The 27,697-nt window shown below is 49.0% G+C and overlaps 1 protein-coding gene across 4 annotated transcripts; it reads left to right on the top strand.

Annotated features, from left to right (window-relative positions):
* Positions 1-36: 36 nt before the first annotated feature.
* LOC127472542 (SLAIN motif-containing protein-like) lies at positions 37-27,697 on the top strand. Of its 4 annotated transcripts, none has more exons than XM_051790985.1 (9): positions 37-135; positions 3,024-3,677; positions 13,441-13,574; positions 16,543-16,683; positions 19,865-20,005; positions 22,658-22,975; positions 24,116-24,253; positions 24,343-24,661; positions 26,611-27,697. In XM_051790985.1, exons 2-9 carry the CDS (start codon positions 3,034-3,036, stop codon positions 26,675-26,677), a joined length of 1,902 nt encoding a protein of 633 aa, XP_051646945.1. In that variant the 5' UTR covers positions 37-135; positions 3,024-3,033; the 3' UTR covers positions 26,678-27,697. The 4 variants fall into 4 exon arrangements, 3 of the variants coding, with proteins under 3 accessions (XP_051646945.1, XP_051646951.1, XP_051646931.1); XR_007905044.1 differs by lacking the exon at positions 37-135 and having other exon boundaries at positions 2,918-3,677; positions 26,611-26,935; positions 27,293-27,697; XM_051790971.1 differs by lacking the exon at positions 37-135 and having other exon boundaries at positions 2,918-3,677.

Below are 27,697 nucleotides of genomic sequence, written 5' to 3'. Positions count from 1 at the left end.
GGCGGGGGCGGCGCCTCCCGCGGTTCGCGGGCCGGGCTGAGCCGGCGCCGGAGAAAGGCGGCACCGGCACCGAGCGGGCGGGCGATTGCCCGCCCACGGAGCGCCATCCATCCATCCGTCCAGGTACCGTCCGAGGTGGGTGTGTGTGTGGGGGGGTGCCCGCCGCGCTCGGTTCTGCCCCGCTCGGCCGCGCCCGCGCCCCCCGCGGGGGTCGCGCCCGCCCAGCGCGCACCCCCCGCCATGGCCACGGCTCCCCCTCGGAGCATCCCCCGGCCCTCAGAGCACCCTCAGAGCCCCTCGCAGCCCGCACCCCTCGCCGGCCATCACAGCCTCCCCCACCCCCAGCATCCTCCCCCGGCCCCTCCACCCCTCCCACAGCCCCACACATGACCCTCACACCCCCTCAGAGCCCCCCACAGGCCGTGTGGCCATCACAGCCCCCTCAGAGACCCCTCTAGACCCTTCCTCAGCCTCCCCCGGCCATCACAGCCCCCTCAGAGCCCCCACAGCCCCCGTGGCCATCACAGCCCCCCTCAGAGCCCCCACAGCCCCCGTGGCCATCACAGCCCCCCTCAGAGCCCCCACAGCCCCCTCAGAGCCCCCACAGCCCCTGTGGCCATCACAGCCCCCTCACAGCCCCCCACATGACCCTCACACCCCCTCAGAGCCCCCCCACAGCCCCCGTGGCCATCACAGCCCCCCTCAGAGCCCCCACAGCCCGTGTGGCCATCACAGCCTGCACTCCCCACAGCCCCCTCAGAGCCCCCTCCTCAGCCCCCCCCCCCCAGTGTTCACCGCAGCCCCCTCCTCAGCCTCCCATAGCCATCACCCCCCAGCACACACACACATCCCCCCGTGGCCATCACAATCCCCCCGTGGCCATCACAATCCCCCCGTGGCCATCACAATCCCCCCGTGGCCATCACATCCCCCCGTGGCCATCACATCCCCCGTGCCCGTGGCGGGTCCGAGCCCCCGCAGCCCGGCGGTGCGCGGGGACCGTTACCCGCCGTGAGACACCCGGATGTCTGCTCGGCAAACTCCCAATTATTGTCTCCCACCCGCTCGCGGCTGCCGCCTTTTTTTTTTTTTCTTTTTTTAAAATTTATTTCATTTCTCTCCTCGCCTTCCCCCCCTCCCCTTATTTCATTACACAATGAAATTAAGTTTTGCAGGTTTATATCTTATCCTCCCCGTGTCCCCGCGGCTTTATTTGAGTGGATTTTACACGTACTGAACGCTTTTAATCTGCTCTTCCCCCCCATTTATGTTGGGGTTTGGTTTTTTTTTTGAGCTGCTTGCCCTTGCTTGCAGGGGAAGGGATTTTTTTGGGTGACCCACCTCCTTGCTACTGTGTTTCGCTTGGACAGTGGAACTCCTAAACTCCCTGCTGGCACATCCTCAGAGTTCCTGAGCTTGGGAATATCTTTGGGAATCACGCTGGTCCCTTATTCCCTGGAAATCACACTGTGCCGGTACCCACAAGGGATCAGGTGGCTTTGTAGGAGTGAGAATCCATGCAAGGAGGCTTTTGGAAGCTGGCACACGAGTAGAGATGGGATTGCTTGGGAACTGCACACTTAAATTTCCTTCTCCCGAGGCAGAATGCCCTCGGCAGTGCTGCTGATGGGCTGTGTGTAAATCGTGTTCGCTTTCAGCTTTTCCTGAGTCCTGCTCATGTTTATTATTTATTCAAATGGAAGCTGCAAATCTTCATCTTGCACGTAGAGGACAAAAATAATTAAAAAAAGAGATGTCAGGTAAAAAAAACCCCAACCAAACAAAATAAACCGGTATTTTTTAGGAAATGTACCCAGCTCCTGCTGTTACAAGTGACTAAGGAATAGAGAGATGCTGATGTACTATAGGGGCATCTATTTTTAACCTTCCTTGCTTTGTGTGACAGTTAATTTTTGTGGTTTCCTCTACCTGCAGCCGCTTTGGCCTTAAAAATAAGACAACTTTTCAGGCAGCAAAGGGAGGGACAGGAAGAACATCCCCAGCCCCCAAAAAATCAGGGTTTGATTGCAGTTGTAACACTTGCATCAAATCTTTTAAACTGTGAATTGGCTGTGTTGTCTCACCCCCTCTTCTCTCAGTCTGTTTGCCCTCCTGCAAAACAGAAGGGATTTCTAATTTTTAAGCCATTTTCCTTGCTCTGTGGACCATTAATTAGGGGGATTTTCAGTATTAGGGGTTTGCAGTGAAGAGTCAACTTGGAAACTCATGCACCCACTGAAACTAAAAACTCACATGAATCACTAGTAGAGGGGAGAAGTCACTGTGTGCTTATTGTTCTGTGAGTGCTGTAAAACTGCTGTTAAATACACTTTAGGGTTTTTTGGGAAGCAAAAAGCCTCGTGCAGTTTAAAGCTACCTGAGCAACAGTGAGCTGCACACTCTTCCTTTTCTCAGCTGAGGAAAACCAGAAGGATGGCTTCATTTTATGTAATCTTATGGTGGGATATCTGGTTTTGTTTTTGCTGGGTTTCACTGTGTTTGCACCTCTCTGTTTTCAGCTGTAAGTGGAAAATGTGCCAATAAAGACATTATTTATGCTTATTTTCGTGTGACTGCGGTTCCTGTCGTTAGCTGTGGTATAAGGTGATACAAGAAATGTTTTCAAGCTTTTTTTTCCTGCTTTTCCAGGATAAACCTGGTATTAAACAAAGGATGTTTTTACCATTTTCTCAGCGCTGGCGTTGCCTGACGTCAGCACCTTGTTAATGATGCTTCCTGACTTCGCTCAACCAGTGCTTTTATTATGCATTTTGTTGGTAAACACATGGAAACCAACCTATTGTGGGGGATTAAATCAGCTTCCTTTTATATGAGCTCACTTATAGCACGTCCTAACTGTATAAAAGCAGGGCTTTGTGGGGTTTACAATGTCCAAAATCAATGATTTTGATGCAACCGTCACCCCCTACCCCAGTGTGATTGGTCGATCCTTATAAAAGCCAGACCTTTGGATGTCTAATTCCAACTTTGTGGAGCTCTGACCCGTTTTCCATGCCTTGCAGTGCCCGTTGGATGATGGTGGTGCCCGAGAATGCCCCGGTGATCCAGCAGGACCTGGAGCCCGACCTCGGGAGAGCCCCCCCGGAGCACCCCGCCATGGGCCCTGGCACGGAGCCCGCGCCCGAGGAGGTGGGCCCGGAGCTGGCAGAGGTGAGGAAGCTTCGGGAGCTGGTGAGGAGGCTGGAGCTGGAGAACCAGCACCCCAGGAGCAAGAGCAGCAGGAACGTGCTCGGGCCGGGGGAGATTGGCGGGGACAGCCCCGGCCTCAACGGGACGGAGCTCAACAACAGCATCAACGCCCTCGCCGGGCAGCAGGACCTGCAGATCATGGCAGACCTGCACAGCCAGTGGAGCAAAATAAGGCAGGAGGAAGGAGAGAACAACTGCTTCAAAAGAGCCCTGGGGGCCCAGAGGGAATACAGCTGCAACAGTGCCCCCCAGGAGGAGGTGCCCACCAAGGATGGCACGGGCAGGTGTTCCTCGTGTGCGGATACAAGGAACGGCTCCGAGCTGCTGGGGGTCCATCCCTCAGCCAGAATCCACGAGCAGGATCCCAGGGAAAAGTGTGCAGACCTGGAAAGCCTTTCAAACCACGAGGATCTGGATGAAGTGAAAGTGTTAGAACTTGAGAACTGCACTGAGGAGGAGGATTGCTGGTAGGTGTCTCCAGGCCTGGGGGGCAGAGGGAACCTAGTGGGAGTTCCTGTGTTTGGGTGTGCAGTTACTTTTAAGGGTGTGAAGTGCTTTCTCTTCATTTTTAGCAAGAAGAATGCAGTTTTCATTAGTGGCTCTCCTTATCTTTATATCCAGTGTACCAAAACCTCATTTTTAAAAAATCAGTTTAACTGTAGGGTTTGTCTTCCCCCTTTCTTCCTGACACAGAAGCTTCCTTTCCCTCTAAGTTTAATTTTATAGAGCTCATGCAGGTGAATGGGTAATGAAGCTTTTAAACCTTGTACATCAAATGCTGCCTTTCAGTAAGAATTCTGTAAATAAGAATCCCTGGACCATGTGGGATTTGTGGCTTTTGCTGGTACCTGAGAAGACAAACCATTTCTCCAGGCTTTGGTGGGGGAGGGAACTTCCACTGCTGTGGGTGGGAGTTCTGTGTTTGGGTGTGCAGCTACTTTTAAGGGTGTAAAGTGATTTCTGTACAGGGCTTTTATTTTTAGCAGTAATAATTCAGTTCTCATTCATGGCTCTTCTTATTGTTATATCCAGGGTACCAGAACCTCATTTTTAAAAAATCAGTTTAACTGTAGGACTTGTCTTTTCCCCTTTCTTCCTGACACAGAAGCTTCCTTTCCCTCTAAGTTTAATTTTATAGAGCTCATGCAGACGAATGGGTAATGAAGCTTTTAAACCTTGTACATCAAATGCTGCCTTTCACTAAGAATTTTGTAAATAAGAATCCCTGGACCATGTGGGATTTGTGGTACCTGAGAAGACAAACCCTTTCCCTTTCCTGAAGGCTGTTTCTTTGCAGTGAACCATCTCTTTTGTTCAGAGACATGAACTGAAGCAGATCAATGATGTAATCCTGAGCTGACCCGGCTCTGTGGGACTCTCCCCTCCACCAGCAGCCTTGTTTAGAACCTGTCTTATAAATCAGCAAGGGCAAGGGAAATTTAAAGTTTCAGTCTAATCCCAGCTCATGCAATAGCTGTGACTTGGGATTTTACCTTCATTTCCTCATTTTTTTTCTTAATTTTCTTAATTTTGAAGACTTTGAAGCCTCAGGGCTCTGCAAATTGGGTTCACATTTGTGTAGCCAGATGAATCTGGCAACGAGGGCAGCCCTGCTGAATCCAACCCAAACCTTCATTAGCTGTTAAATTGAAGATAAAGTTTGTGTTAATGGAGTGGAGTTCAATGAGGTAATGCCATCAACTCAAGCCTGAATTCAAGGTTCTATTTAAAACAGGATTCTTTTTTTCCTATGCAAGCTTATTTTTTAAAATCCAAGTACTGGTTCTAACTTGATCCCTGAAACTCTTCAGCATTTCTAAACAGCATTTTGAGCAGATTCCTTATAAATAAATAAGGGGAATATATTTAACAAGTTGAATTTGGAAGGCAGGCTTTATTATTTCCATGCTAATGAGAGCAACCAGTTTTATATTCATGTTTATATAGGACAAGAGAGATTCTTCAGACTCTGAGCCTGGGATTTGCCCAGGCAGGGAATTGTTTGCAGTGCCATCAGGAGAGATCCTGTGCCCAGAGCTCAGTTCTTTAACCTAAACTAAGAAATCCTTCTTTCCCAGGTACCTTTCCTTCCAAACCTTGCAGGATCTTTGTGGGTTTGTTTCCTGTGTTTTCTTGGAAGAGGGTGACATGTGGAAAAGAGGTGCCTTGAGGAGCTGGATAATGTGATGATACAAAGCACTTGTGCAAGTGCTGTTGCCATAAATTACCTTTGATTATTCTGCATCTCTTCCATCTGTTCCCTTTTCCTCTTGTCAGACAAACGTGGTGGAACCAGGAGCTCTTTTTAACGATGACTTCTTGTTCTGAAAGTGGGGAAGGAATAATCAGTATTGTGTGGCTGTGCCTATTGCCAAATCCCCCAAATCCTCACCAGGAACACATCTCCCATCCAGGTATTGATGCATTCCCTTAGCAAGAACCAAAGAACTGGGTGGAGGAGAGGGGGTTTTTTTCCAAAAAAAAAAAAAAGAAAACAAACAAACAAAAACAAACAAAAAAACCAAAACAAAAAAACCCAAACAAAACAAAAAAAAAACAACCCCAAAAAACCCAACAAAACCCCCTTAATCTGTGGATTTAGGATCAGCTGTAATAAGGTGGCTTTGCTGACTGGGGGAATTTTGTCCTGCCTGGATGGAAGTTGAGCAGTCAAAGGGAATAGCTGACTTTGTTGTTGTGTTTTTAATATTATACATAAGGAAAAAAACCCTGTAGCTGCTGTTGATACATATCATGTGCACTCAGATACTTTCTGATATTTGAAAATGGCTTTGTTTGTTTCCTGTCACTGACTTGATAAATTGTAACAAGCCCAGTCCTTTTTGCTGGTGAGCTCTTTAATTTTTAGAGGTGATGTTTTACACCTGAAAGAATATTAAGAATTCATTTTGCATTCTTGTAAGGTCTGGAAGTGTTTCCACTTCAGAACAGGGGTCCAGGAGTGGGAAACTTCCAAAAAGAGACATTTTACATCTCACATCTTCCTCGTTCTAGTTTTAGAAACAGGTGCCAACTTTAAGGTAATTACTTAAAAGAATTTAAAAATCGCTGGAAGGTAATTTTTATGGTGATATTGTGCTTTCACCCTGTCACTTCTTAGCAGGTTGGAAACCTCTAGTGTGGATTTTTGCCACTCCATCTGGGTTGGGAACAACCAAAGCCCTTTCCCTGGGAGATGGATGGAGTGCTCAGAGGGCTTCTCTGGGGGTGCAGGTGGAATCTCAATTCCTGCACAAATAATTGGAATTATTTGGTGTATTTGGCTGCAACCTGCAGCTGTTTGTGTGCAGCTCCAGCAAATGTGAGGCTTTGTTTTTAACAGCTCGTGGCAGTGCCTGAGCTGGTGTGAAACCCGAGGCAGTGCCCCCCACCCACAGCTGTAACTCTGCCCTCACTTGCTTCCTCAGGGCCCTTTCTCAAATAGCTGCTCAAAATTGTAAATATCCTGGAGACCCAATCAGGTGGAACTGGGCTTTCCACGCTGGGCAGTTGGCTGTGATGCTCCCCTCGGGCTCCTGAGCTGCTTTGGGAGGGCTGTTATCCAGACAGGAGGGGACAAACCAGATATGTTCCTGTTTGTCTTCCTCAGTGTCTGCCATTCCTGGGTGCTCCCTGCAGTAGGAGTTGAGTTGTGATTTTCTGTGTGTTTAGTTTGTTGGGTTTCGTGCCCTGTGGGGGTTTAGTTGTTTGGTGTTTTGTTCAGAGAATCACAGAATCTCCTGAGTTTGCAGGGACCCACCAGGATCACCCAGCCCAACTCCTGGCCCTGCACAGACACCCCAGCAATCCCACCCTGTCCCTCAGAGTGTTATCCAAACCCTCCTGGAGCTCTGGCAGCCTTGGGGCTGTGCCCACTGCCCTGGGGAGCCTGGGCAGTGCCAACCACCCTCTGGGGGAAGAACCTTTGCCTGAGATCCAACCTGAGCCTACCCTGTCCCAGCTCCAGCCATTCCTGGGGCCTGTCCCTGCTCCCAGAGCAGAGGTTGGAGCTGCCCCTTTGCTGCCCCTTGTGAGGAAGCTGCAGCCCCCCAGGAGTTCTGCCCTCAGTCTCTGCTCCAGCTGAACAGACCATGGGATGTTCCTTTTCCTGGTGAGACTTGGGAGAGAGAATTTTGACTTGGAGTTAAGATGAAATGATTCAAATTCCATCCCCCTCTGGACTATAAAATGTGCTTATTAACGTGTTAAGAGATGAGAGAGAGATCAAGAAATAGCAAAAGTGAAAACCTTAAATTTTTTTCAATACTCTTCCCCTTTTTTACTGGGTTTTTGCCTCCATCCCCTCTGATGGGATGAGAACCAGACTCTGTCCGTGCCTCACCTTGAACAACTCCAGGTTTTCTCCTTGCTGGAAGGAACCAGGCCTGTGTTTGTGTCTGCCCTTTGTTGATCCTGGTGGTGAAGCTGCCTGTGGTTTAACGTGGGCCTTCTTTAAAAAAACCACCACAAAACACAGCCCAACAGCCACACAAACCCATCTCACAGAACCCCTTTACATTTCCTTTAAATTCCAGAGCTCCTTTTTGGAGGGATACATGAAATCTTCAGGGTGTGGGTGTGAATGCACAGGTCTGCTCAGCCCAGTGTGGAGCCTGTTTTTTGTGGGGTGAGGAGGAGAAGGAACCTCTGTCCCTCTGAACCCCTGTGTTACTGCTACAGCCATGCCTTGCACAGTTTGCATTCCCAAAAACCTTTCACTGACAAGTTGTGCTGCCTTTAGCTCAGTGTTTTGTTGTCTCCTGCTTGAATCCATGTTCGAGTGGGGTGCCCTTGAGTTAGTGTTTGTAGGGAGGAGGAGCATGGTTTGCTCCAAGAATTACTCCTTAGGAGTTTCCTGGGAGTTCCCTGGTGTTCCCTGGATTTTCCTGCTGTTTTCAGCCTTACCCCATGTCCAGTGACCTTCTATATTCATGTTTTAAGGTTTTTAATTCAGTACTGGAGATATAATTGCTGTTGGCTGATAGAAATTCTGGGAAACCTCCACGAAATGAGGATGTGGTTCTGCACAAAATCCAGAAATTACACCTTGTGCCTCTAATTTGGGGGAGAACTTGAACTCCCTGGATTTGTACCTTCCCCAGGTCCTGTTTCCCTGGGATCTCTCCTTGTGACAGGACTCTGCTGGGAACTTGGACGAGACTTAAAAGCAGCAATTTGCAGGGTCTTGTTTTCTCAGCCTGCTCATTTTATTCCAACCTTTTCCAGGTGTTTTTAGCATTAAATAATGTCCAGGTCCTTTATCCCCACGTTTCCCTGGCTCTGGTGTGAGGAGCACGTTTCCTGAGTGATGTGACACACGGAATGTGTGACAGCTGCCTCGCTGGGACACCCTCTGAGCTCCTTCCAAACCCTCTGGGCAGCTTCCTGGGAGCATTCCCAGACCCACCTTCCTTGCAGAGTCACCTGGAAAGGAAAACCTCCCTGCTCCTGTGGCACTGAGGGCAAAGCAGGGCCTGAATTCCTGGTGACTTCCTTCTGATGGCAGAGGCTGTGACTGAGCCCTCAGGGAGGTGCTCAGGCCTTGTCTCCCTGGACATTTTCCACTGCTGGAAAACGAGGGGTGGGCAGGGGAATTGCTCAGTTGTGGTGCCAGAGAGGTGGAGGAAAGGCTCTGGATGTGCTGCAGATGCTGCTCAGCACCAACACTCAGCTCTGGACTTGTCCCCCCAGGTGCCTTTTGATCCTCGTGGCAACTGTTGGCCAGGTCAGGGAATTCAACTGGTTCAGTCCTTGGAGCTGCTGGGACTGACTGACCAGATCTGAGGGGTTTGTTCAGCAGGGTTGGTGTTCCATGGACACGAGAAAGTGTCTTTGGGGGGTTTGTTCAGCAGGTTAGTCCCTCCATGGACATGAGAGAGTGTCTCTGGGGGGGTTGTTCAGCAGGGTTAGTGTTCCATGGACATGAGAAAGTGTCTTTGAGGGGTTTGTTCAGCAGGGTTAGTGTTCCATGGACATGAGAAAGTGTCTTTGAGGGGTTTGTTCAGCAGGGTTAGTGTTCCATGGACATGAGAAAGTGTCTTTGGGGGGTTTGTTCAGCAGGGTTAGTGTTCCATGGACCCAAGAAAGTGTCTCTGGGGGGTTTGTTCAGCAGGTTAGTCCCTCCATGGACATGAGAGAGTGTCTTTGGGGGGTTGTTCAGCAGGGTTAGTCAGTCCCTCCATGGACATGAGAAAGTGTCTCTGGGGGGTTTGTTCAGCAGGGTTAGTCCCTCCATGGACATGAGAGTGTCTTTTGGGGGGTTTGTTCAGCAGGGTTAATGTTCCATGGACACGAGACAGTGTCTTTGTGGGGTTTGTTCAGCAGGGTTAGTGTTCCATGGACATGAGACAGTGTCTTTGGGGGGTTGTTCAGCAGGGTTAGTGTTCCATGGACACGAGAAAGTGTCTTTGGGGGGTTGTTCAGCAGGGTTAGTGTTCCATGGACATGAGAGTGTCTTTGGGGGGTTGTTCAGCAGGGTTAGTCCCTCCATGAACACAAGAAAGTGTCTTTGCAGTACCATTTTTTCCCTCCTTTCCGACTTGTCTTTCTTGGGAATGAAGTCTCAAAGCTCAGGATGTTTTTGTGTGGAGTGTTCTCCACAGGATCTTTCTCCTTTTTTCCCTCTGGTGTTTCTCTCACTTCAGGACCTGGACTGTGTTGTCTGGCTGTGCCTTGTCTGTGTTGGTATTTCTGTTCAGCGGGAGTGTTTAGATTGGAGATTAGAACAGCAAAGCACAGTAATAAATCTGACAGTGAACTCTCTGGAGCCTGATATGGAAAGGAAAGGAAAATAAATGTGTTACCTGTTTGAAATCTGTGCTTTATAGAGGAACTCAGCTGCCTTTTAGTACTTTATGGAGGTGTATCTTATAAACCTGAATGGTTCTTAGCACATTTAGCTGCCTCAGGTCTCTCTCCTTGCCCAGTGTGTAACTCAAAGGTTTGAAAATCAGAGGAGTGTTTGCCATTTTTGGAACTGCTGCAGCCACTGGTGCCAAGTGCTGTGGAAGATGTATAATAAACCAAGCTCCAAACTGAGCTTCACTTTATGCTCAGTTTAATTTGCTCATGTCCTGGCTCTGGAGCTTTCTGCAGCCTGAATTCTCTTCTTAGCATTTATAGGCTATTCTGTGTGATGGGGGTCTGAAATTCTGAGCCCATCCTGATTTTTGCACTCTTAGAACTGCTCTGATGTGTTATTTAATTGTGAAGGTGCTTTTTTTCGGTGCACTGTGAAGCTGAGAAAGTTGTAATATTTCCTACATTCCTGGGAGGTCTTTATTTGGAGCAGCAATTTCAAAATCAGACAATAGCAGCCATGAAATCCTCCTGTGATGTCAATTCCAAAAGAAAAATAGTATTTCTAGAAGATGCTTTGCTTTCAGCACTTTGGGTTATGTCAGAATAACGTGCAGAGAGTCCCACAGATTATTTTTGAGTGCCTGCAGTCTTAATGGAGGAAAAATCTACAACCACTTGGCTTTTACCAGGGGTGTTTGTTGTAAAATACCTCGTGTGGGGGGAAAATAAAACACAAACATCAGTCAGCAGAAAATAAAGATATTTTATCTAAAGGTTTCCTCTCAGCAGCTGGAGAAAATCTCATAATTTCTGCAGTAAAACCCCAGTACATCCAACTGGGAATATGAAACCAGGGAACCTGAAGCCATGAAATCAAACCAGAATTCCTCTGATTTTATCAGATGCCTGTCGGTGCTCTGAAAAAAATTGTGTTACTTGGTTGAGTTTGGGGGGAAATTGTGAGTGAAAGCATCTCTTGTCAGCTGGAAAATGAGAGTCCTCTGGCAGACAGGAAAAGGTTCCATCCTCAGCTGGGATATTGCTGGGAACAAACACACTCAGAGCCATGGAAGGAGCTGGGAGGAACAAGGACTGCTGAAGTAGAGCAGGATTTTCTCCCTTAACCTAAAATCTGGGAAGAACAGCGTGACCTGCCCTAAGGAGGCTGTTGGCCTCTTTTTTTGTTTGATGGTTTTACTGCTCCTTTCGTGGTCTGAACTGTAAAAGAAATCCAGAGGGAAGGAGCCCTGTTTGCTTCCCGTGGTTTATTGGATCTGAGGGGTTTGGAATGCTCGTTTTTCCCTGAAGAAATGCTTGGGGGGGGATTTGGGGAGGTGGTCTTTCCTAAAAAGGTACCTTTGGAGATTCAGGAATATTTGTGTTCGTGTTTCTTTTGGCAGGAGCAAATTGGCTGTTGGATTTTTTTGTTATGATTTGATTGTGGTTTCGTGTAAAGCTTGGCATGGAAAAGCTGCTGTATGAGACAGGAGTGAAGAGGCTGAATCTCTGCTCCCTGAAAAAGGTGGATCTGGCTGGAAAGTCATGAGTGGAGTGTCAGGAGGCAATAAATAGGGAATAATGACCTCCCACAAGTGACAGAGAGTATTTGGAGAGCTGTTGCACACAGAGGTGCTCCAGCTGGGAGCCCCACACTCCTGGGAGTCTCAGACAATTTGCTGCATCAGTAGAGCTTTTAGATGGACTTTTTCCATACTTCTCCCTACCTGGATACAGGACAGGAGACAGGGCAGTAGGTCAGCCAGACATTTGGCTGCCTGTACAGCATTTTAAGTCTCCAGGTTTTGGGTTTGTGCTGTTTTGGCCAGGCAGTGCTGTGACTGAGAGCCCCACAGTGTGTCCTTTAAACACGAGAGCTTTCAGAAGGGAAGGGGAGAGTGACTGAAATTTCTGCTGTTTCGTGTTAGTTTTGGTGTGGAAAGGAGCATTTTAGGGGTTGAACATGAAGAGTCTGTCAAGAGGGAGTAACTGGAGCAGAAAGACTCACCCTACCTCGCTGCAGGAGCGTCAGAGCTGTCGCTGGGAGAGAGAGCAGGAGGCAGCTGAAGCACATGCAGGCAGTCCTTGGAACCTTAACACCACCCTCATGGTCCTTTTGTGCTTAAATATTGGCTTTTGCACTGCTGAGAGGGCAGTGTGGGCACAGCAGTGTGGGATGAGCCTTTGGGAGCCCTGGCAATCCTCCAGGGTGGCTGCAGGGAGTTGGCTGGTGGGTTCTTTGTCCCCTCGGAGCAGGTCACAGCAGGGGAGGGAGGGGTGGCAAACCCAGCAGCTGTGGGAGCCCTGAGGGCCTGGAAGAACTCCTGTCTCTCCCAGGAGGCTTGGGGGTGGGAGTTCTTGGTGCTGAAGGATCAGCTGTGCCCAGGGGAGGACCCCAGAGCCAGACTCCGTGTCCTCAAATCCCAGAATCCCATTAGGGTTTGGGGTGGGAAGGACCTTAAAGACTGTCTAATTCCAGATCTAGGTCGAGGTCTCCCTGCCCTCTGCACCAGGGTGTTCTCTAAGTGATGTGCAAGAATTAAACCCACTTTTATTGTTTTTATTTAATTTATTAATGAATTTATTCAATTAAAATTTCATTTCTCTTATTTAATATTTATTATATTACATTAAAACACTTTTTTATTTACACAGGACTGATTTCCCCCCCCCCCCTTATGACTTTTGAATAGCAAAAAGGTTAAAATCCAGGGAGCTGCTGTTTGTTGGTGCAGGGGGAGGGTTTACCTTTAAAAATACAAATGTGGGATATGTAAATAAAACACTGGAGTTGTTTTATAGCAAAGGCTCTTCTGGCCTTTGCCCTTTCTCCAGAGAAATTTTGGACTTTGGAAATGCAATAATAATCCTTTGTAAGTGATCCAGGACTCTAAAATGGTTAAATCTTAGAGGAAAAAACAGGGAGATAACACACAGTCACACTCCCCAACTGCCTGAAAGTTCTTAAATCCTTGAAATCTGTGAATGGGCAGATTTCCTGTGCCTCAGAGCTGCTGTGAGGAGACAGCTGTGCCAAACAGCTGGAATATCCAGAGGGATTTGACCCAAAAATACCACAATTAGACTCCTGGAAGCTCGAGCTAAAGCACCTCCCAGCCTTGTTGCCTTTGGCAGGAGGTGGATTTTTGGAAGGGGGAAGTGGAGGGGTGACAGGTGACTGTGTTAATAATACTCTAATGTTATTAATAATAATTAATAATAGCAGAGTATTCCAGCCCAGGCTGGAACCTTGTCCTGCAGGGCTGTGAGATTTCTCTGCAGCCCCTTGAATTTTCCTGTCTCTTAGTCCCTAACACCCAATTTAAACTCGGAATTCTTCTCATCTGCAAGGTGTATTCTGACAAATCCTACTTGGAATTAAAGAGCATGTTTTTTTTTTCCCTCCCCCTGTGTCCTTTGAATCCTTTAAAGGCTCTATGTGTCCCCAAGGAAGTCTGCAGAGGAGAAAACATCCTCCCCCTTGAAGTGGTGCCGGCAGGTGCTGGATAACCCCAGCCCCGAGATCGAGGCAGCCTGCAGGACCCTCATCAACAGGCTGGACCAAGGTAACCCCAGCTGGGCTCTCTTTGCAGTGTGCTCACAATCAGAACTGCCAAAGGGATCCCCCTGCTTTCAGGCTCTGGAGTTTTTAAAGGTTGGAATATTGAAACGTTTCGAATGGGAAAAAAAGAAATGTGTGAAGGAAAAATAAGGCTTTGGGGGAGAGGGGGAGGGAATGCCAGGAAACTGGGATTGCAGCTTCTTTCCTTAGGAGAAGTCCTAATGTTGTTGGGTGTTTCTAATGGTTCTCTCCATTTCCCCCCCCTTTTTGCCTCCCCCCTTTTTGCCTCCCCCCTTTTTGCCTCCCCCCTTTTTGCCTCCCCCCTTTTTGCCTCCCCCCTTTTTGCCTCCCCCCTTTTTGCCTCCCCCCTTTTTGCCCCCCCCTTTTTGCCCCCCCCTTTTTGCCCCCCCCTTTTTGCCCCCCCCTTTTTGCCCCCCCCTTTTTGCCCCCCCCTTTTTGCCCCCCCCTTTTTGCCCCCCCCTTTTTGCCCCCCCCTTTTTGCCCCCCCCTTTTTGCCCCCCCTTTTTGCCCCCCCTTTTTGCCCCCCCTTTTTGCCCCCCCTTTTTGCCCCCCCTTTTTGCCCCCCCTTTTTGCCCCCCCTTTTTGCCCCCCCTTTTTGCCCCCCCTTTTTGCCCCCCCTTTTTGCCCCCCCTTTTTGCCCCCCCCTTTTTGCCCCCCCCTTTTTGCCCCCCCCTTTTTGCCCCCCCCTTTTTGCCCCCCCCTTTTTACCCCCCCCCTTTTTGCCCCCCCCTTTTTGCCCCCCCCTTTTTGCCCCCCCCTTTTTGCCCCCCCCTTTTTGCCCCCCCTTTTTGCCCCCCCTTTTTGCCCCCCCTTTTTGCCCCCCCCTTTTTGCCCCCCCCTTTTTGCCCCCCCCTTTTTGCCCCCCCCTTTTTGCCCCCCCCTTTTTGCCCCCCCCTTTTTGCCCCCCCCTTTTTGCCCCCCCCCTTTTTGCCCCCCCCCTTTTTGGCCCCCCCCCTTTTTGCCCCCCCCTTTTTGCCCCCCCTTTTTGCCCCCCCTTTTTGCCCCCCCTTTTTGCCCCCCCCTTTTTGCCCCCCCCTTTTTGCCCCCCCCTTTTTGCCCCCCCCTTTTTGCCCCCCCCCTTTTTGCCCCCCCCCTTTTTGGCCCCCCCCCTTTTTGCCCCCCCTTTTTGCCCCCCCCTTTTTGCCCCCCCCTTTTTGCCCCCCCCCTTTTTGCCCCCCCCCTTTTTGCCCCCCCCTTTTTGCCCCCCCCCTTTTTGCCCCCCCCCTTTTTGCCTCCCCCCTTTTTGCCTCCCCCCTTTTTGCCTCCCCCCTTTTTGCCTCCCCCCTTTTTCCCCCCACTCCCCTCCTTTCCCCCTCCTTTTCCCTCCCCTTTCCCCCTTTTCCCTCACCAACTGTTAAGGATAAAACAGTTGCCTGCTGCTCCAAGCTCACACTAATGAAATATTCAACTTGAAGAAATTGTATCACTTGGAAACCAAGTTTGTCTTCCAGTTTTATCAGCCCCTAAAAGCACTTCCTGGTGGTTTGGGCTGTGTCCCTTAATCCTGAGGGGAAATCCAGACTGCCTGGAATGAAAACCTGGAGTGTTGTGTTGAGTGGTGACATCCCATCACCACACTCAGCCTTTGGGATCCTGCCTCTGTGGGTTTGCTTTTCCAGAGCCTGGAAGGATCCATCCCATGTTGGCCTTTCCCTGGTGGAAGAGCTGTTAAAGCTGTTGCAGGGTTTTCTTTAGGGCAAAACTGAGTTTATTCTGTTCCTCCCTCTGAGCTGCAGCAGTGGGATGCAGCTGCTGGACATCCTTTGTCCTTCCCCATGTGGGTAAGAGGGGCTGAAATCCTGAGAGCCAAGGCCACTGAGGGCTTGGAAGGGTTTCTTTGGAAGTTTGGGGCTGTTCTTAAGTGCTGGAAACACAACTCCCAGCTTGTTGTCCAGGGCTTTGATACTGGATTTGTCTCTGTGGGAATGCAGGAATTCTGATTTCCCTTGAACCACTAATTTGACCTCAGGGATTTCGAGTCTCAGGTCGCTGGTTTGGGGGTTTGAGTTGGTTTTTTTCCTGCTAACAGTGTCTGGCACTGTTTGTGCTCAGGCTTCTTTTGAGTTTAACCTTGACATTCCTGAGTATACTTTGAGAACAAACTTCATTTGCTTTTATAAACCATCTGCACTTAGAAACTTGAATGAAAATCCATTTAACCACCTCTCTGCTTTCTGTCTGAAACGTTCCAGGCTTTAGTTGTGCTTTATTACTCTTTGTAACTAAAATCCTCCCGACCTATGTGGTAGAAATCAAAAAGAAAATGTATTTATGTGGTGAATCTTCATTATTTTCTTAGCTGATATTCTCAGAGTGGGGAGAGCTGAGTGCTGTGGGCAATTCAGCAGCTCCTTGGATCTATCCAGATCACAGTCTCCACATGTGGAATACACAAATATATCCACAGATATATTTTCTTTAGTAGTGTAGCTGCTCTTTCCACCTCCACTAAGTATGGATGCACTAACTTTTGCTCCCAGGCTTCTTTGGCTTGTATCATGACCATGTGAGTGTGTGTGCTGAATAAATTTAACTCCAGCAATTGGTTTTCCACATTAATTTGCTCTCCTTTAATCCAAAGGCACAGTTTTGGTAGTTCAGTGCTTCCTCCATTCCATCCTTACAGCTTCAGAGTAATAAAGTTCCACAAGCTCTTTCAAGGGAAGCTGGGGAGTAGAATTGGGAAATATTGATGGAAACATTCATCTGGGAAGCCCAGCACTGGAATTTGCTGAAACATGTGGCTCCTTTAAAGCCAAGTTTGTCAGGAATTATTCTTGGAATTCTTCAGAAGGGACATCACATCACTGACACATCTTATTTGAATTCCCCCCCCCCCATGACAGCATTAAATCTTATTTGCTACCTCTACATCTTGTTTCTTTATCTTGCTCTGTGTTTCATAAACAGTTGGATAACCTTTTATGGCTTTTTTGTATTTTTCCTTCTAGCCAGTAGATGGAAAAACCTGTATTGCAGCCCCCTGGCATCTCCCAACTTGAATTCTGAGCCAGGCTCCTGTAGCAATGCACTAAACTCTCCTGGGCACCTCAAATCGACTAACAAAGCACTACTAACCTGTGGCAGCTCAGGTATGGCATGGCATAGAGCATGGGCTGTTTAAAATGCAAGGAGGAGCAGGGAAAAGTTGCCAAAAGATGCCCCTGCACCCGTGGGGGTTTTCTCCTTTTCGGTTCCTCACTCCCCCGGGTCGTGTCCCTTCCGTGGGAGAAAAGCTCCTTGCATTTTAAATGTCTTGGAGTCGGTTCTTCTTTGGGATTTTAGAACTTTCTCTCTCTGTATATTTAAATTGGACTAATTTTAAGGGTCTTGAAACAGTTGGGGCAAAGGAAATGTTGCTTTTGAACGATGTTCTAGTCTGTGGGTGTTACCTTTTTATAAAGTCACTCAGTTTTCTGGTGGGAGACTTTGGGGCAGTTTCTTTTGGAAATACTGTTTTAATGCAGGCCACAGGCAGTTGTAAAAGTCTCTAGGGTAAAACTTTCAGTTGGCTGAGTGGGGCAGCTAAAAGCAAAATAAGAAAAGCTTTCCTTCAGCCTTCAATGTGTTTGGAGGAAGATTTCCTGCCTTAGAGGCAGCTGGGCCACGATTCCTCTTGGCAGATGGGTTTGGAGGTGTGAGAATGAAGCTCCTCCAGACCCTCTTCCAGGAGCTTCATTTGTTATCCTTGGTGCAGTTGCTGCTGTTTCCTGGCACAGCTGCTTTGCCTCTTGGCTTTGCCATCAAAGGAGCCTTCCCTGTTTGGTTGGTTGGTGTGGAAATTGCTAAATCCTGCTTTGCACGTTTGAAAACAAGAAAGCACATTTAACAGTCTCTTGCCTTGGAACTCGATGTGAAACGAACCTTTTTTTTACCTTCTTAAAAAGCAGAAAGGGTTGCCTGGGGGTGTTTTCACAGGTGCAGGTTTGTTTTGGGGATGTGCTGTAAACAGAAAGGAACACTTATCTCTGTTTTCCAAACAAAAGGACACACAGAGCGCTGATTTTTGCAGGCTGAACTCTGCAGGGAAACACCTCTGAGCTGATTTGTTGGGTTTAAGATGAGGTTGATGAGCAACCTTTTCACACAGAAATGGTTATCAGTGTCTAAAAACACCCCAAAACCAAAAGTGTCTGTGCAGCTTCTGGGCTGTTCACCCTGCAAATGTGCTGGTGGACAAGCAGGGACAGGCCAGGAGATAATGAGAGTTCATCTCTCAGGTGACCTGGGCAGGTGTGAAATGAGTTTCAAGTTCACCCTCCACCTGACCAACTCGAATCTGATTTTATTGCTAAGAAAAACATTCAAATGGGAAATGTTTAACAGTAATTTCCCTTAAAAACTAAACAAAACCCTTTGACAAAATCCAGATGTGGTCCCTCTGCTGAAAACCATAATCAGTTCAGCTTTACTGGAGGAAGAAAGTGAGGTTTTAGCCCCTCCTTGGCTGTTTTTAGCCAGACCTGTGGTTTGAAATGCAACAACAGAACTAAACATGTGGAGCTGAATTGGGAACTTTGCCTTTTATAAAGCTGATATTAAAAATCTGGCTGGTGGTGGTAATTCCAGCAGGAAACCTGTGCTGGTTCCTTGGGCCACATCCTAAGGGATGGCTTGATTTCAGCTGCTTCCACTGTCTTTTCCTGAGCCCAGGAAGACAGAAATGGGATTATGTGGTGGAATGTCTGGCCTCTGAGTGTGTGTTTGTGGAACACACGCTCCCAGATGGACCCTGAAGTTCCCAAAGTCACCGTTTTACAGCTGGAAAAAGTGTCACTGAAAAGCTGGGAAGCTTGAAAAACCTTAACCCCAAACTATTCTTAACTCTCTAAAAATGGAATAACTTGAAAAATGGAAAAGCTGGACAAACTTGATGCCTTTCAAACAAGGAATTTGAGGTTAATTGAGCTAATTATTCCGTGCCCATGGAAGAGATTTATTTTACACCTGGACTTACACCTGTGTTTCCCATGTCAGCAGTTACTGCTCATCCAAACTGGCTGAAAGAGTAATATTTGGAACCTGCTGCTTTGTCCTGGAATTGCCCCCAGCTGGAAAGGGCTGCTCAGGGATGGGCTGCAGAGGTTTTGCTGAGAAATGCTTTATTTTACCATTATTGAGCATTAGTGAGGGGGGGCACTGCCTGCCCGTCTGAGCACGTGGCAGGAAAACTGGGAACTAAAGGAAAAGCCAGTGGTAAATGACACCATACACTGGGAGCCTGATTTATTCCTGATTTATCTCTACTTGCTGATTTTATTTAAATGATTATTTCAGTCCCTGCTTGAGCAGGATTTACTTCTTAAGCTGAAAAAGGTGTAAAGAACTCTTGGGCTCTTGCTTTAGCTGATCTTGGGCAGATTGTGTTTTAACTTTGCTTCTTGTGGGTCTCAACCTATAAAGTACTAATTGCAACTTTGTCTTGGAGTTAATTAAGTTAATTAATGATGTCCTCTCTTCTAAAATAGCTCTGTAAGTTATATGGTCTGTACTCACAGCCCTCCCACAGCTGAAGGACCAGTACCCCAAAGCTCAGAGCTTGTTCTCTCCTCATTTCAACAGCAAATAGCAGAACTCTTATGCCAAGGAAAAGACTGACTTGCTTGATTTAAAAGTACCAAGAGGTAAAAATTTGCACTTAGGGATGATTGTGATGATATTTTTATTATTATCATCATCCTTCAAAAGGAAGAACTTCCCTGGTGGGAAGATCCTCCCAGTTTGGTTTTGATGAGCAAGCCGTGTCCTTCCCTGTAAGAGAGACTTTGGTTTGTGCTGAGAGGAAAAAAAAAATGAATAAACCTCAGGAAATGGGAGGATGGGATTTAGGGTAAGCTTTACTTTGCAAAAGCAGAGGGCAGAGCTGATGATTGAGGTTCTGTCCTCTGCCCTTTTATTCCTGGGATCGTTTTGCTCCTCTGGCCACTCACCGACACCCCGGTCAGCGCTTTGGGTCACTTTGCTGCTTGATTTCTAGATCAACAGCTGCCCTTTTCTCAAGATAAGCACCAGTATTGCTGATATTTGAAATATATTTCTAAGCTCAAAACCCCCACTGGGGGTCCCTTTGCCACCTTCTGGGCAGAATTCCCCAGAATTCCTCCTGAAAACCGCAGGTTAATAACGGTTGTGTCCTCAAGCGATTCCCAACTCCCACCTTATTTCTCACAGCCATCCCCCAACTTCCCAAGGGCACTGGTTGATTCCTGGGCTGGATGCTGTGCTGTTTGGGGGGTTGTCTGAGTGCCTGTGTGTTCTCTGTGTCCCCCCCAGGCTACCTGAGCATGCACTCTGCGCTGAGCTCCCAGTCCTCGGTGGACAGCGAGCTGAGCACCTCGGACGACTCCATCTCCATGGGCTACAAACTGCAGGACCTCACAGATGTCCAGGTCATGGCACGCCTTCAGGAAGAGAGTAGGTGGCCCCCACCTCCTTTGTGTTACAGCTGGGCAGCTCCAGATGGATTCCAAGTCTTCTCCTCTTCTCCTTTTCCCCAACAAAACAATAATTTTTTCCCAGGGGCTTCCTGGAAAAATCTCCTCACCCAAACTGCCAACGTGGCAGTGGTACAACATCCTCCTCAAGGATTATCCAGAGTATTATCCAAACCCCCTCTCTGTCAATATGTGGATGCCCTTTGATGTTACAAATGCTCCCTGCCAGGTTGGCTCTGAAGTCCAGCTGAGGTTCCAGGAGGGACTGTGTGGTGGCAGTGGCAGTTGTCCCCTCCTTTGGGCAAACACAGGTGCTGGGACTGCTCTGGGGCACTGACCCAGATGTGAAATGACCCAGCTGTGAAAAAATAACCCAGCAAAACGTTCTGCATGTCAAGATTTGATTTCCTGAGCAGCCTGAAATCAGAAGCTCTGCAGGGCTGAGCTTTACAAGCTCTTTATTTCACTTCACTGTTTTATGTAGTTGGTGAAGTTTGGGGGTAGTGTGATGGTTGCACAGTAGGCCAGTCGTAGGTAGAAGAAAAGTCCAAGTAAGGAGAGTAGGCTAATAGCTGTGGCTAGTACTGTTAGTTCTTGTTTTGTGAGTTCTTGAATAATTAATCACTTGGGTAGGAATCCTGTTAGGGGAGGAAGACCTGCGAGGGAGAGGAGGGTGAGCATAAGGATTGTGGTGAGTGATGGGATTTTGGTTCATGTGGATTTTGGTTCATGTGGGTTTTCACTGCTGTGATGAGTTAAACCAGGAGTTCAGGGGTGCTAAAACTGAAAGAGCTGAATTTACAATTGAAGTTTTGCTCTGGTAAAGTACTCAGAGGCAGCTCTGCAAATTGAACTTGTTTGTGTCCCAGAGTGGGGGGATTTCAGGGCTCCAAAATCATTAAATCCCTGGGGAAGTTTCTGTTGACTTCTGGAATTTGGCTGAGGTCCTAATTGAAGAGCAAGGTGGAAAAAGGGCTTGGAGCTGTGTTTCTGTGCAAGTGAATCATTAATTTGATTTACAGGAAATAGAGAATGAAGTTCTCTGTCTTTCTTTAGGAGAACATTTACTTTTAGTACTGTGCCTTTATAAATTAAAAAAAAAAAATACTGTGACCTAGGAATTTGGATATGAGACCAAAAAGGACAAAGGACAAAAGACAGAAGATCTTGTCATCACTTTTTTGCAGCTGAGGAAAAGTTGTATTCAAGTGAATAAAGCAAATAACCACCTTTTCCTTTCTAAACTTGACCATTTTTTTATGCTTTGCAATCACTTAAAAAAAGCACCAAGGAAATCCTGCCACATTCCAAAGTTTCCCGTGAAATAGAAAATATCTTCATCCTCAGGATGATGGGAGCTTTTCCTATTTTCATTGTGAAGGGAGGGGAGTGAGGAACAGCTGCTTTTTGTTAAAGTTGCTTGTGTTTTGTCTTGAATAAAGGCATAAATTCTAAATAACCCAGATGTCAGTGCAAAACAGGGATGTTTTCATTGGAGCAGACCTTCAGATCTTTGTTTCCACCTGTTGAAATGCTGATGGGTGTGTAATTAATTGAACTAAAACACTCACCCTGGGAATTAGGCCCCCATTCCTGGTTACCCTAGTGGAGCTTGGTGGCAATATATGGTCCACAATCTCAGTTATTTGTGTGTGGGAATAAGGAGCAGTTGAGGTGCATTGGATGTTAACTCTTGACTGGAATGAAACAGGACTGATGAGGGTGACACTGACCCAGTTTAAGGATTCTGTGAGCCCTGAGTGTCTCCAGAAGGACAGTTGTTAACTTGACCCTCCTTCCAAGCTGAAATGAATCACTAGCACAGAATATTCCAAGTTGGAAGGGACCCCCAAGGATCATGGAGTCCAACCCTCAGCCCTGCACAGGCCCATCCCCAGAGTCACCCCCTGTGCCCCAGAGGATCATCCAAACCCTCCTGGAGCTCTGGCAGCCTTGGGGCTGTGCCCACTGCCCTGGGGAGCCTGGGCAGTGCCAACCAGCCTCTGGGGGAAGAACCTTTGCCTGAGATCCAACCTGAGCCTGCCCTGACACAGCTCCAGCCATCCCCTGGGTGCTGTCCCTGGTCCCCCCAGAGCAGAGCTCAGTCCCTGCCCCTCCTCTGCCCCTGCCCGGGAAGTTGGAACTGCAGTGAGGTCTCCCCTCAGTCTCTGCTTTTCCAGGCTTCCAGTGTCCTTTTCCTCAGCAAATACTGGATGCTCCAAGCACAGTTTTAATCCAGGAAATATGCACTGATAGCAACGTTCTCCCTGCCATCAATGTGACCTTGAAATAGTGTAGTTTAATAAAATGTTATGGTGCTGAACGAGATCTGCTTTATTCCAACAGCCAGCCTGACTTGGAGTGAGTTTTGTGCCAGGGAAGAGGCTTTCCCTGACAGACCAGGTGCCCTCAGGCTCTTGCTATGGCTTCCCCTCAAAGCCCTTCCCCACCCTCACAGAATCAACGAGGTTGGAAAAGACCTCTGAGATCATCAAGTCCAACCTTTGACCCAACCCCGCCTTGACCTTTGGGCACTCCATAAGACCTTCGTATCCTCGTGTTGCAGCTGGGTAAGGAACATCTCCTTGAACATGTGCTGACCATGTCCCCCTGTGTCCCCCTGTGTCCCCAGGCCTCCGGCAGGACTGTGCCTCCAGCTCGGCCTCCGTGTCCCGGCGCAGCTCCAGCGCGTCCCTGCACTCCCTGCGCCGCGGCACCTACAGCGACCAGGAGTTCGACACCTACAGCCTGGAGGACGAGGACGACTACGACTGCTCCCTGTCCTTCCGCAGCGCCCACAGATACTCCCCGTCCCCCCTGAGCTCCCCCCGCTGCCAGTCCCCCTCCTCGAGCGTGGATTATGGGAGGTCCTCCGCGTCCCGGCTCCGCGCCCCACGCAGGGCGGGCAACGGCCCCATGCAGGACCGGCTCAAGTACGCCAACAGCGAAGGTGAGCTTGTCACACCAGCCCCTGGAGCTCAGGGGGACACACGTGTGTCCCCACACAGCTGGAGCAGAGCTGCTCGGCAGGAAGGGACACCCAACAGCCAAGGTGAGCTCCTTGGGTGAGCCCCTGGAGCTCAGGGGGACACACATGTGTCCCCACACAGCTGGGGTAGAGCTGCTCGGCAGGAAGGGACACCAACAGCCAAGGTAAGCTTGTCATACCAGCCCCTGGAGCTCATGGGGACACACGTGTGTCCCCACACAGCTGGGGCAGAGCTGCTCAGCAGGAAGGGACACCAAGAGTGAAGGTCAGCTCCTTGGGTGAGCCCCTGGAGGTTGTGGTGACACACATGTCCCACACAGCTGGGGCAGAGTGGCTGGAGGGCTGCTCAGCAGGAAGGGACATGGGAATGCTGGTTGGCAGCTGGCTGGATGTGAGCCAGCGTGTGCCCAGGTGGGCAAGGCCAGTGCCAGCTTGGCCTCTATCAAGAATAGTGTGGCAGCAGGACCAGGGCAGGGATCGTCCCCCTGTGTTGGGCACTGGTGAGGCCACACCTTGAGTCCTGTGTTCAGTGGGCCCCCTCACTACAAAAAGGACTTTGAGGCGCTGGAGTTTGTCCAGAGAAGGGAATGGAGCTGGAGAAGGGTCTGGAGTACAGGTCTGATGAGGAGCAGCTGAGGGAGCTGGGGGGGCTCAGTCTGGAAAGGAGGAGGCTCAGGGGGGACCTTCTCACTCTCTATGACTCCCTGACAGGAGGGTAGAGCCGGGGGGGTCAGGCTCTTGTGCCATGTCCCAAGTGAAAGGACAAGAGGAAACAGCCTCAAGTTGCACCGGGGGAGGTTCAGTTTAGGTATTAGAAGTAATTATTTCACTGTCTGAGGGGTCAGGCCTTGGAGTGAGTTGTCCAGGGAGGCAGTGGAGTCACCATCTCTGGGAGTGTTCAGGAGGTGTCTGGATGTGGCACTTGGGGACACGGCTTAGGGGTGATTGTGGTCAACCTCGATGACCACGTGATTTCAAAATGTGATGACCTGGAAGCTGAGAAGTAGATACAAGACTCCTCTACTTCAAGAGCCAGCCTAAACCACGGTGAGCTCCATGGGCAGCAGCAGCAGCAGCAAACAGGCTGTGCTTTGCTTGCAGAGGAGCTGAGGCACAGCATGCCCAACCTGGCCAGGAGCAGCCTGCGCGCGCTCGACTCCGTGAGGAGCAGTCGGAGCCTGGAGTCCGACCTGCAGGTGCCCAGCAGCCGAATTCCCAGGACTCAGCAGCGGTCAGCAGGTCAGTGCCGCATCTCCCACGTCCACTTTAGTCCCCTTTGCCCTCTTGAACCAACCTGAAGTGTTTCTCCTGCTGTGTCCCCCGGGCAGGTCTGACTCCCAGCAAGCTCAGGTACTCCTCGGGTGCCGGGCAGTCCCCGCTGACGGTGCGACAGCCCGGCAAGGCCGGCTCGGGCACCAACTCCCTGCTGGCCACCAGGCAGGCGGTGAAACCCTGCGGCTACACGGCTCCCGGCTCTGCAGTCAGGAAGCCACAGGCCCCTTCGCTTCACACGGGCTCTCCCAGCACCAGTTGCACTTCCAGAACCACCACCATGGTCACCGCGGCCAAAACTTCCGCCCTGAAGGCGCGGCCGGCTGGCGGAGGGATCGCGGCGCCCAAGGGGAAGGCGACGCCGCCGTCCAGGAGGTGAGTGGGAGCTTCAGACCTCGGGGATTCCAGCGCCTGCCTTTAGCTCACAGATTAGGAAAACTCCTTTATAGATCACAGAATGGGTTGGGTTGGGCTGGAAGTAGCCGAGAGCAAACCTTCCTAAAAGAAAAACTCACTCGGGAGATACCAGGTGGGCCTGGCAGGGAAAGGCTCCAAATGAGGAGGGAAGGGAGGAAAAGGATGCACTCCTCAGGCCCCCAGAAAACACCACGGATCCAAAGAGCCCCTCAGCGGGGCCAGGAGGGGTTGGCAGCTCTCAGGGATGGAGCACAAAGGTGAGTCAAGAGCCACAGACTCCCAGACTGGTTTGGGTTAGAAGGGACATTAAAGCCCATCCAGCCCATGGCAGGGGCACCTCCCACTAGCCCAGGTTGCTCCAAGCCCTGTCCAACCTGGCCTTGGGCACTTCCAGGGATTCAGGGGCAGCCACAGCTTCTCTGGGCAACCTGTGCCAGGGCCTCCCCACCCTCACAGGGAAGAATTCCTTAAGTTGCTTCCATCTCCATTTCTGAAGTGGGATGTGGGTATGGAGCTGGATCTGAGCTACTGAGTACCTTTAGATGGAATCATAAAATCACAGAATTGGTAAGGTTGGGAAAGACCTTTAAGATCATCAAGGTCAACCCATCCCCAGCACCTTGTTCACCACTAAACCATGTCCTCAAGTGCCACATCCACACGTTTTTTGAGCACTTCCAGGGATGGGGACTCCACCCCTGAGAGTCCACCCTGGGAAGTCTGTTCCAGTGTAGGATTGTGGCTGGGGACCCTCAAAAACAGCAAAGGGCTCAGCTTGGAAAGTTCTTGGCCAGTGAATCAAGAAGCAAAGGGTCCCAGTCCCTTAAATACCTCTGCCATTAAATTTTGTGTGAACTGCCAGGCTGGGACTCATCACTTGGTGAGAGATGCCCCTTTTTACCACATAATCTATGAGCAAACCTGTCAATATCAAATCCATTTTAAAAAATAAATGCTTTTTTTAAACAGAGGTGGTTGCCAGGAAAATGAAGAAGATCAAACTGATTTGTGTTAAAAATGGAGATGAACATTATGGCACATATTTGGTGCATACTTTTTATTTTTGGGAAGGGGAAAAACCCTTCCAAAGGACTGTTAAGGAAATCTTCCCAGCTGACCTACTTTGGTGCCTCTGAAACTTTGCCTCTGGTAAAATACATGTGGTGTTTTTTTTATTTCCTTAGTCTGTAGGTTGTCCAAAGCCTAATCAGGTTTTAGAAGGGTTTGAAAAGTCAGACAAATGAACAAGGCTTGATTTAAACATGATTTATACCCCAGGGTGAAAGCAGAGCACGTAGAGTGGTGGCCAAAACCTTACAATTTTTGTTCTTGTTGCTATTTTTTTGCAGCTACAGTTGTACAGCAGAGTTTCATGATTGAGGGAAATAATAATAATAATAATAATAATAATAATAATAATAATAATTATTATTATTATTATTATTATTATTATTATTATTATTATTATTATTATTATTATTATATGGCTGATATCAGACTAATAAGCAAACAGGGTTGCTTATTTTATGTCCTTGCAGCCTTAAATTGAAATATGCCTACTTTCTTTAAACACACATTAAAAAGAGAGCTTTTAATCTCCTAATTTGTAGCAGCAGTCTGCAAACCCGATTATTTTTCATGTGTTCAGCTTTATTTGCAGGGAAAACTTCTTTCTCTTGGACTCAGTGATGGGCTAAACCCCCAGTAAAAGGTGTTGGTAACTTGGCAGGATCACTGTCAGTCACTGAATTCCCCTAAACTGCCTGGAATTGGTGCTGCTGGTGCCCAGGGTGTGCCAGCAGCAGTTCCCCCGGGGCAGGGAGATGCTGCTGGTGGTAAATCCTCAGAGCTGTGGCCATCACAGCTCACTGGGGCTTTGCTTGAGGTGGTTTTTTGTCCCAACCCAGGTTCCTTCAGTCGGCACAGACCCCCCCGGCCCCCGAGGACGACTCCTGGAAGGATGGGTGCTACTGACCCCCCAACACCTCCGTGGAGCAGAGCCCCAGCTGGCTGGGCATCACCTCCCTGGGCAAGGAGCCTCCAGCCCCCTCTCCCTGCAGACTCCTGTACATATTCCTCAGATTCCTGGGAAGCAGCTCCACCTGCTGCTCTGCCCAGAGCCCGACCTCGCCGCGGCGGGACCGGCAACGGCTTCCACCCACCACGAGTCTTCCCAGGAAGACTGCAAATGGCCTTATTTCATCTGCCCCCCTGCCTGCAGCCCTGGGGAAGGTCTGTCCCCCCCAAGCTGGGCTGTGACCCTGCTCCTGAGGGGGCTGGGAAGGCTGGGAGGGTCCTCTCTGTGCCGGGAAGCAGCTCTGAGCCGGTGCTGTGGGGTGGCAGAGCTCGGGGAGACTAGAAATAGTGACATAGGTGTTAGAATTAAGACTTTTTAAATCCAACCTGATGTGCTCTAATATTTGTCTGAAACTCAACTGGGTTTTGGTTTTTTTTTTTTTTTTGGTTGGTTGGTTGGTTTTTTTTTTTTTTTACTTCTGTATAGAATGTATTTCTGCTACTTTTTATGGTTTGGTCTAGAGCTGCAGCAGGTTTTTATAACTGTAGAACACTTCAAACTGTTGTATGCAGGTGTCAGCACAGGCCACGAGTGAAGGAGCAGTACACAATATTTGTGTGGGGTGTGAACAGGCAGGGACAGGGGATGCCAGTTCAAAACTGCTGGTTCCCAGCACCACCTTACCTCAGCTGAGAGGAGGTTACCACCAGGTAAGAGCAAACTTTAAAAAAAAAAATAACCCTCCCTGACAGCTTTGGCTTGAAGTGTCTGATCTCTCAGCTGGTTCCCAACTGCCCTGACTTTTGTAGAAGTTTTTTACTGTCTCTTAAGGATTCTGTTCCAGTGTCCTTTTCCTCAGCAAGTGCTGGATGCTCCAAACAGTCTTAGTCCAGGAAATATGCACTGATAGCAACGTTCTCCCTGCCATCAATGTGACCTTGAAATAGTGTAGTTTAATAAAATGTTATGGTGCTGAA

The sequence above is a fragment of the Manacus candei genome, unplaced genomic scaffold, assembly GCF_025592945.1.
Source record: "Manacus candei isolate 608988 ecotype Guabito, Panama unplaced genomic scaffold, ASM2559294v1 h1tg000003l, whole genome shotgun sequence".
In the NCBI taxonomy this organism is placed as follows: Eukaryota; Metazoa; Chordata; class Aves; order Passeriformes; family Pipridae; genus Manacus; species Manacus candei.
This window is presented reverse-complemented; position numbering and strand designations above follow the sequence as displayed.

Excerpts from the sequence above, each read along its gene's own strand:
- LOC127472542 (XM_051790971.1), top strand. The coding sequence starts at position 3,013 with ATGCCTTGCAGTGCCCGTTGGATGATGGTGGTGCCCGAGAATGCCCCG. Across the intron at positions 13,575-16,542 it reads CATCAACAGGCTGGACCAAG|CCAGTAGATGGAAAAACCTG; the intron begins GTAACCCCAGCT and ends TTTTCCTTCTAG. Across the intron at positions 16,684-19,864 it reads ACTAACCTGTGGCAGCTCAG|GCTACCTGAGCATGCACTCT; the intron begins GTATGGCATGGC and ends TGTCCCCCCCAG.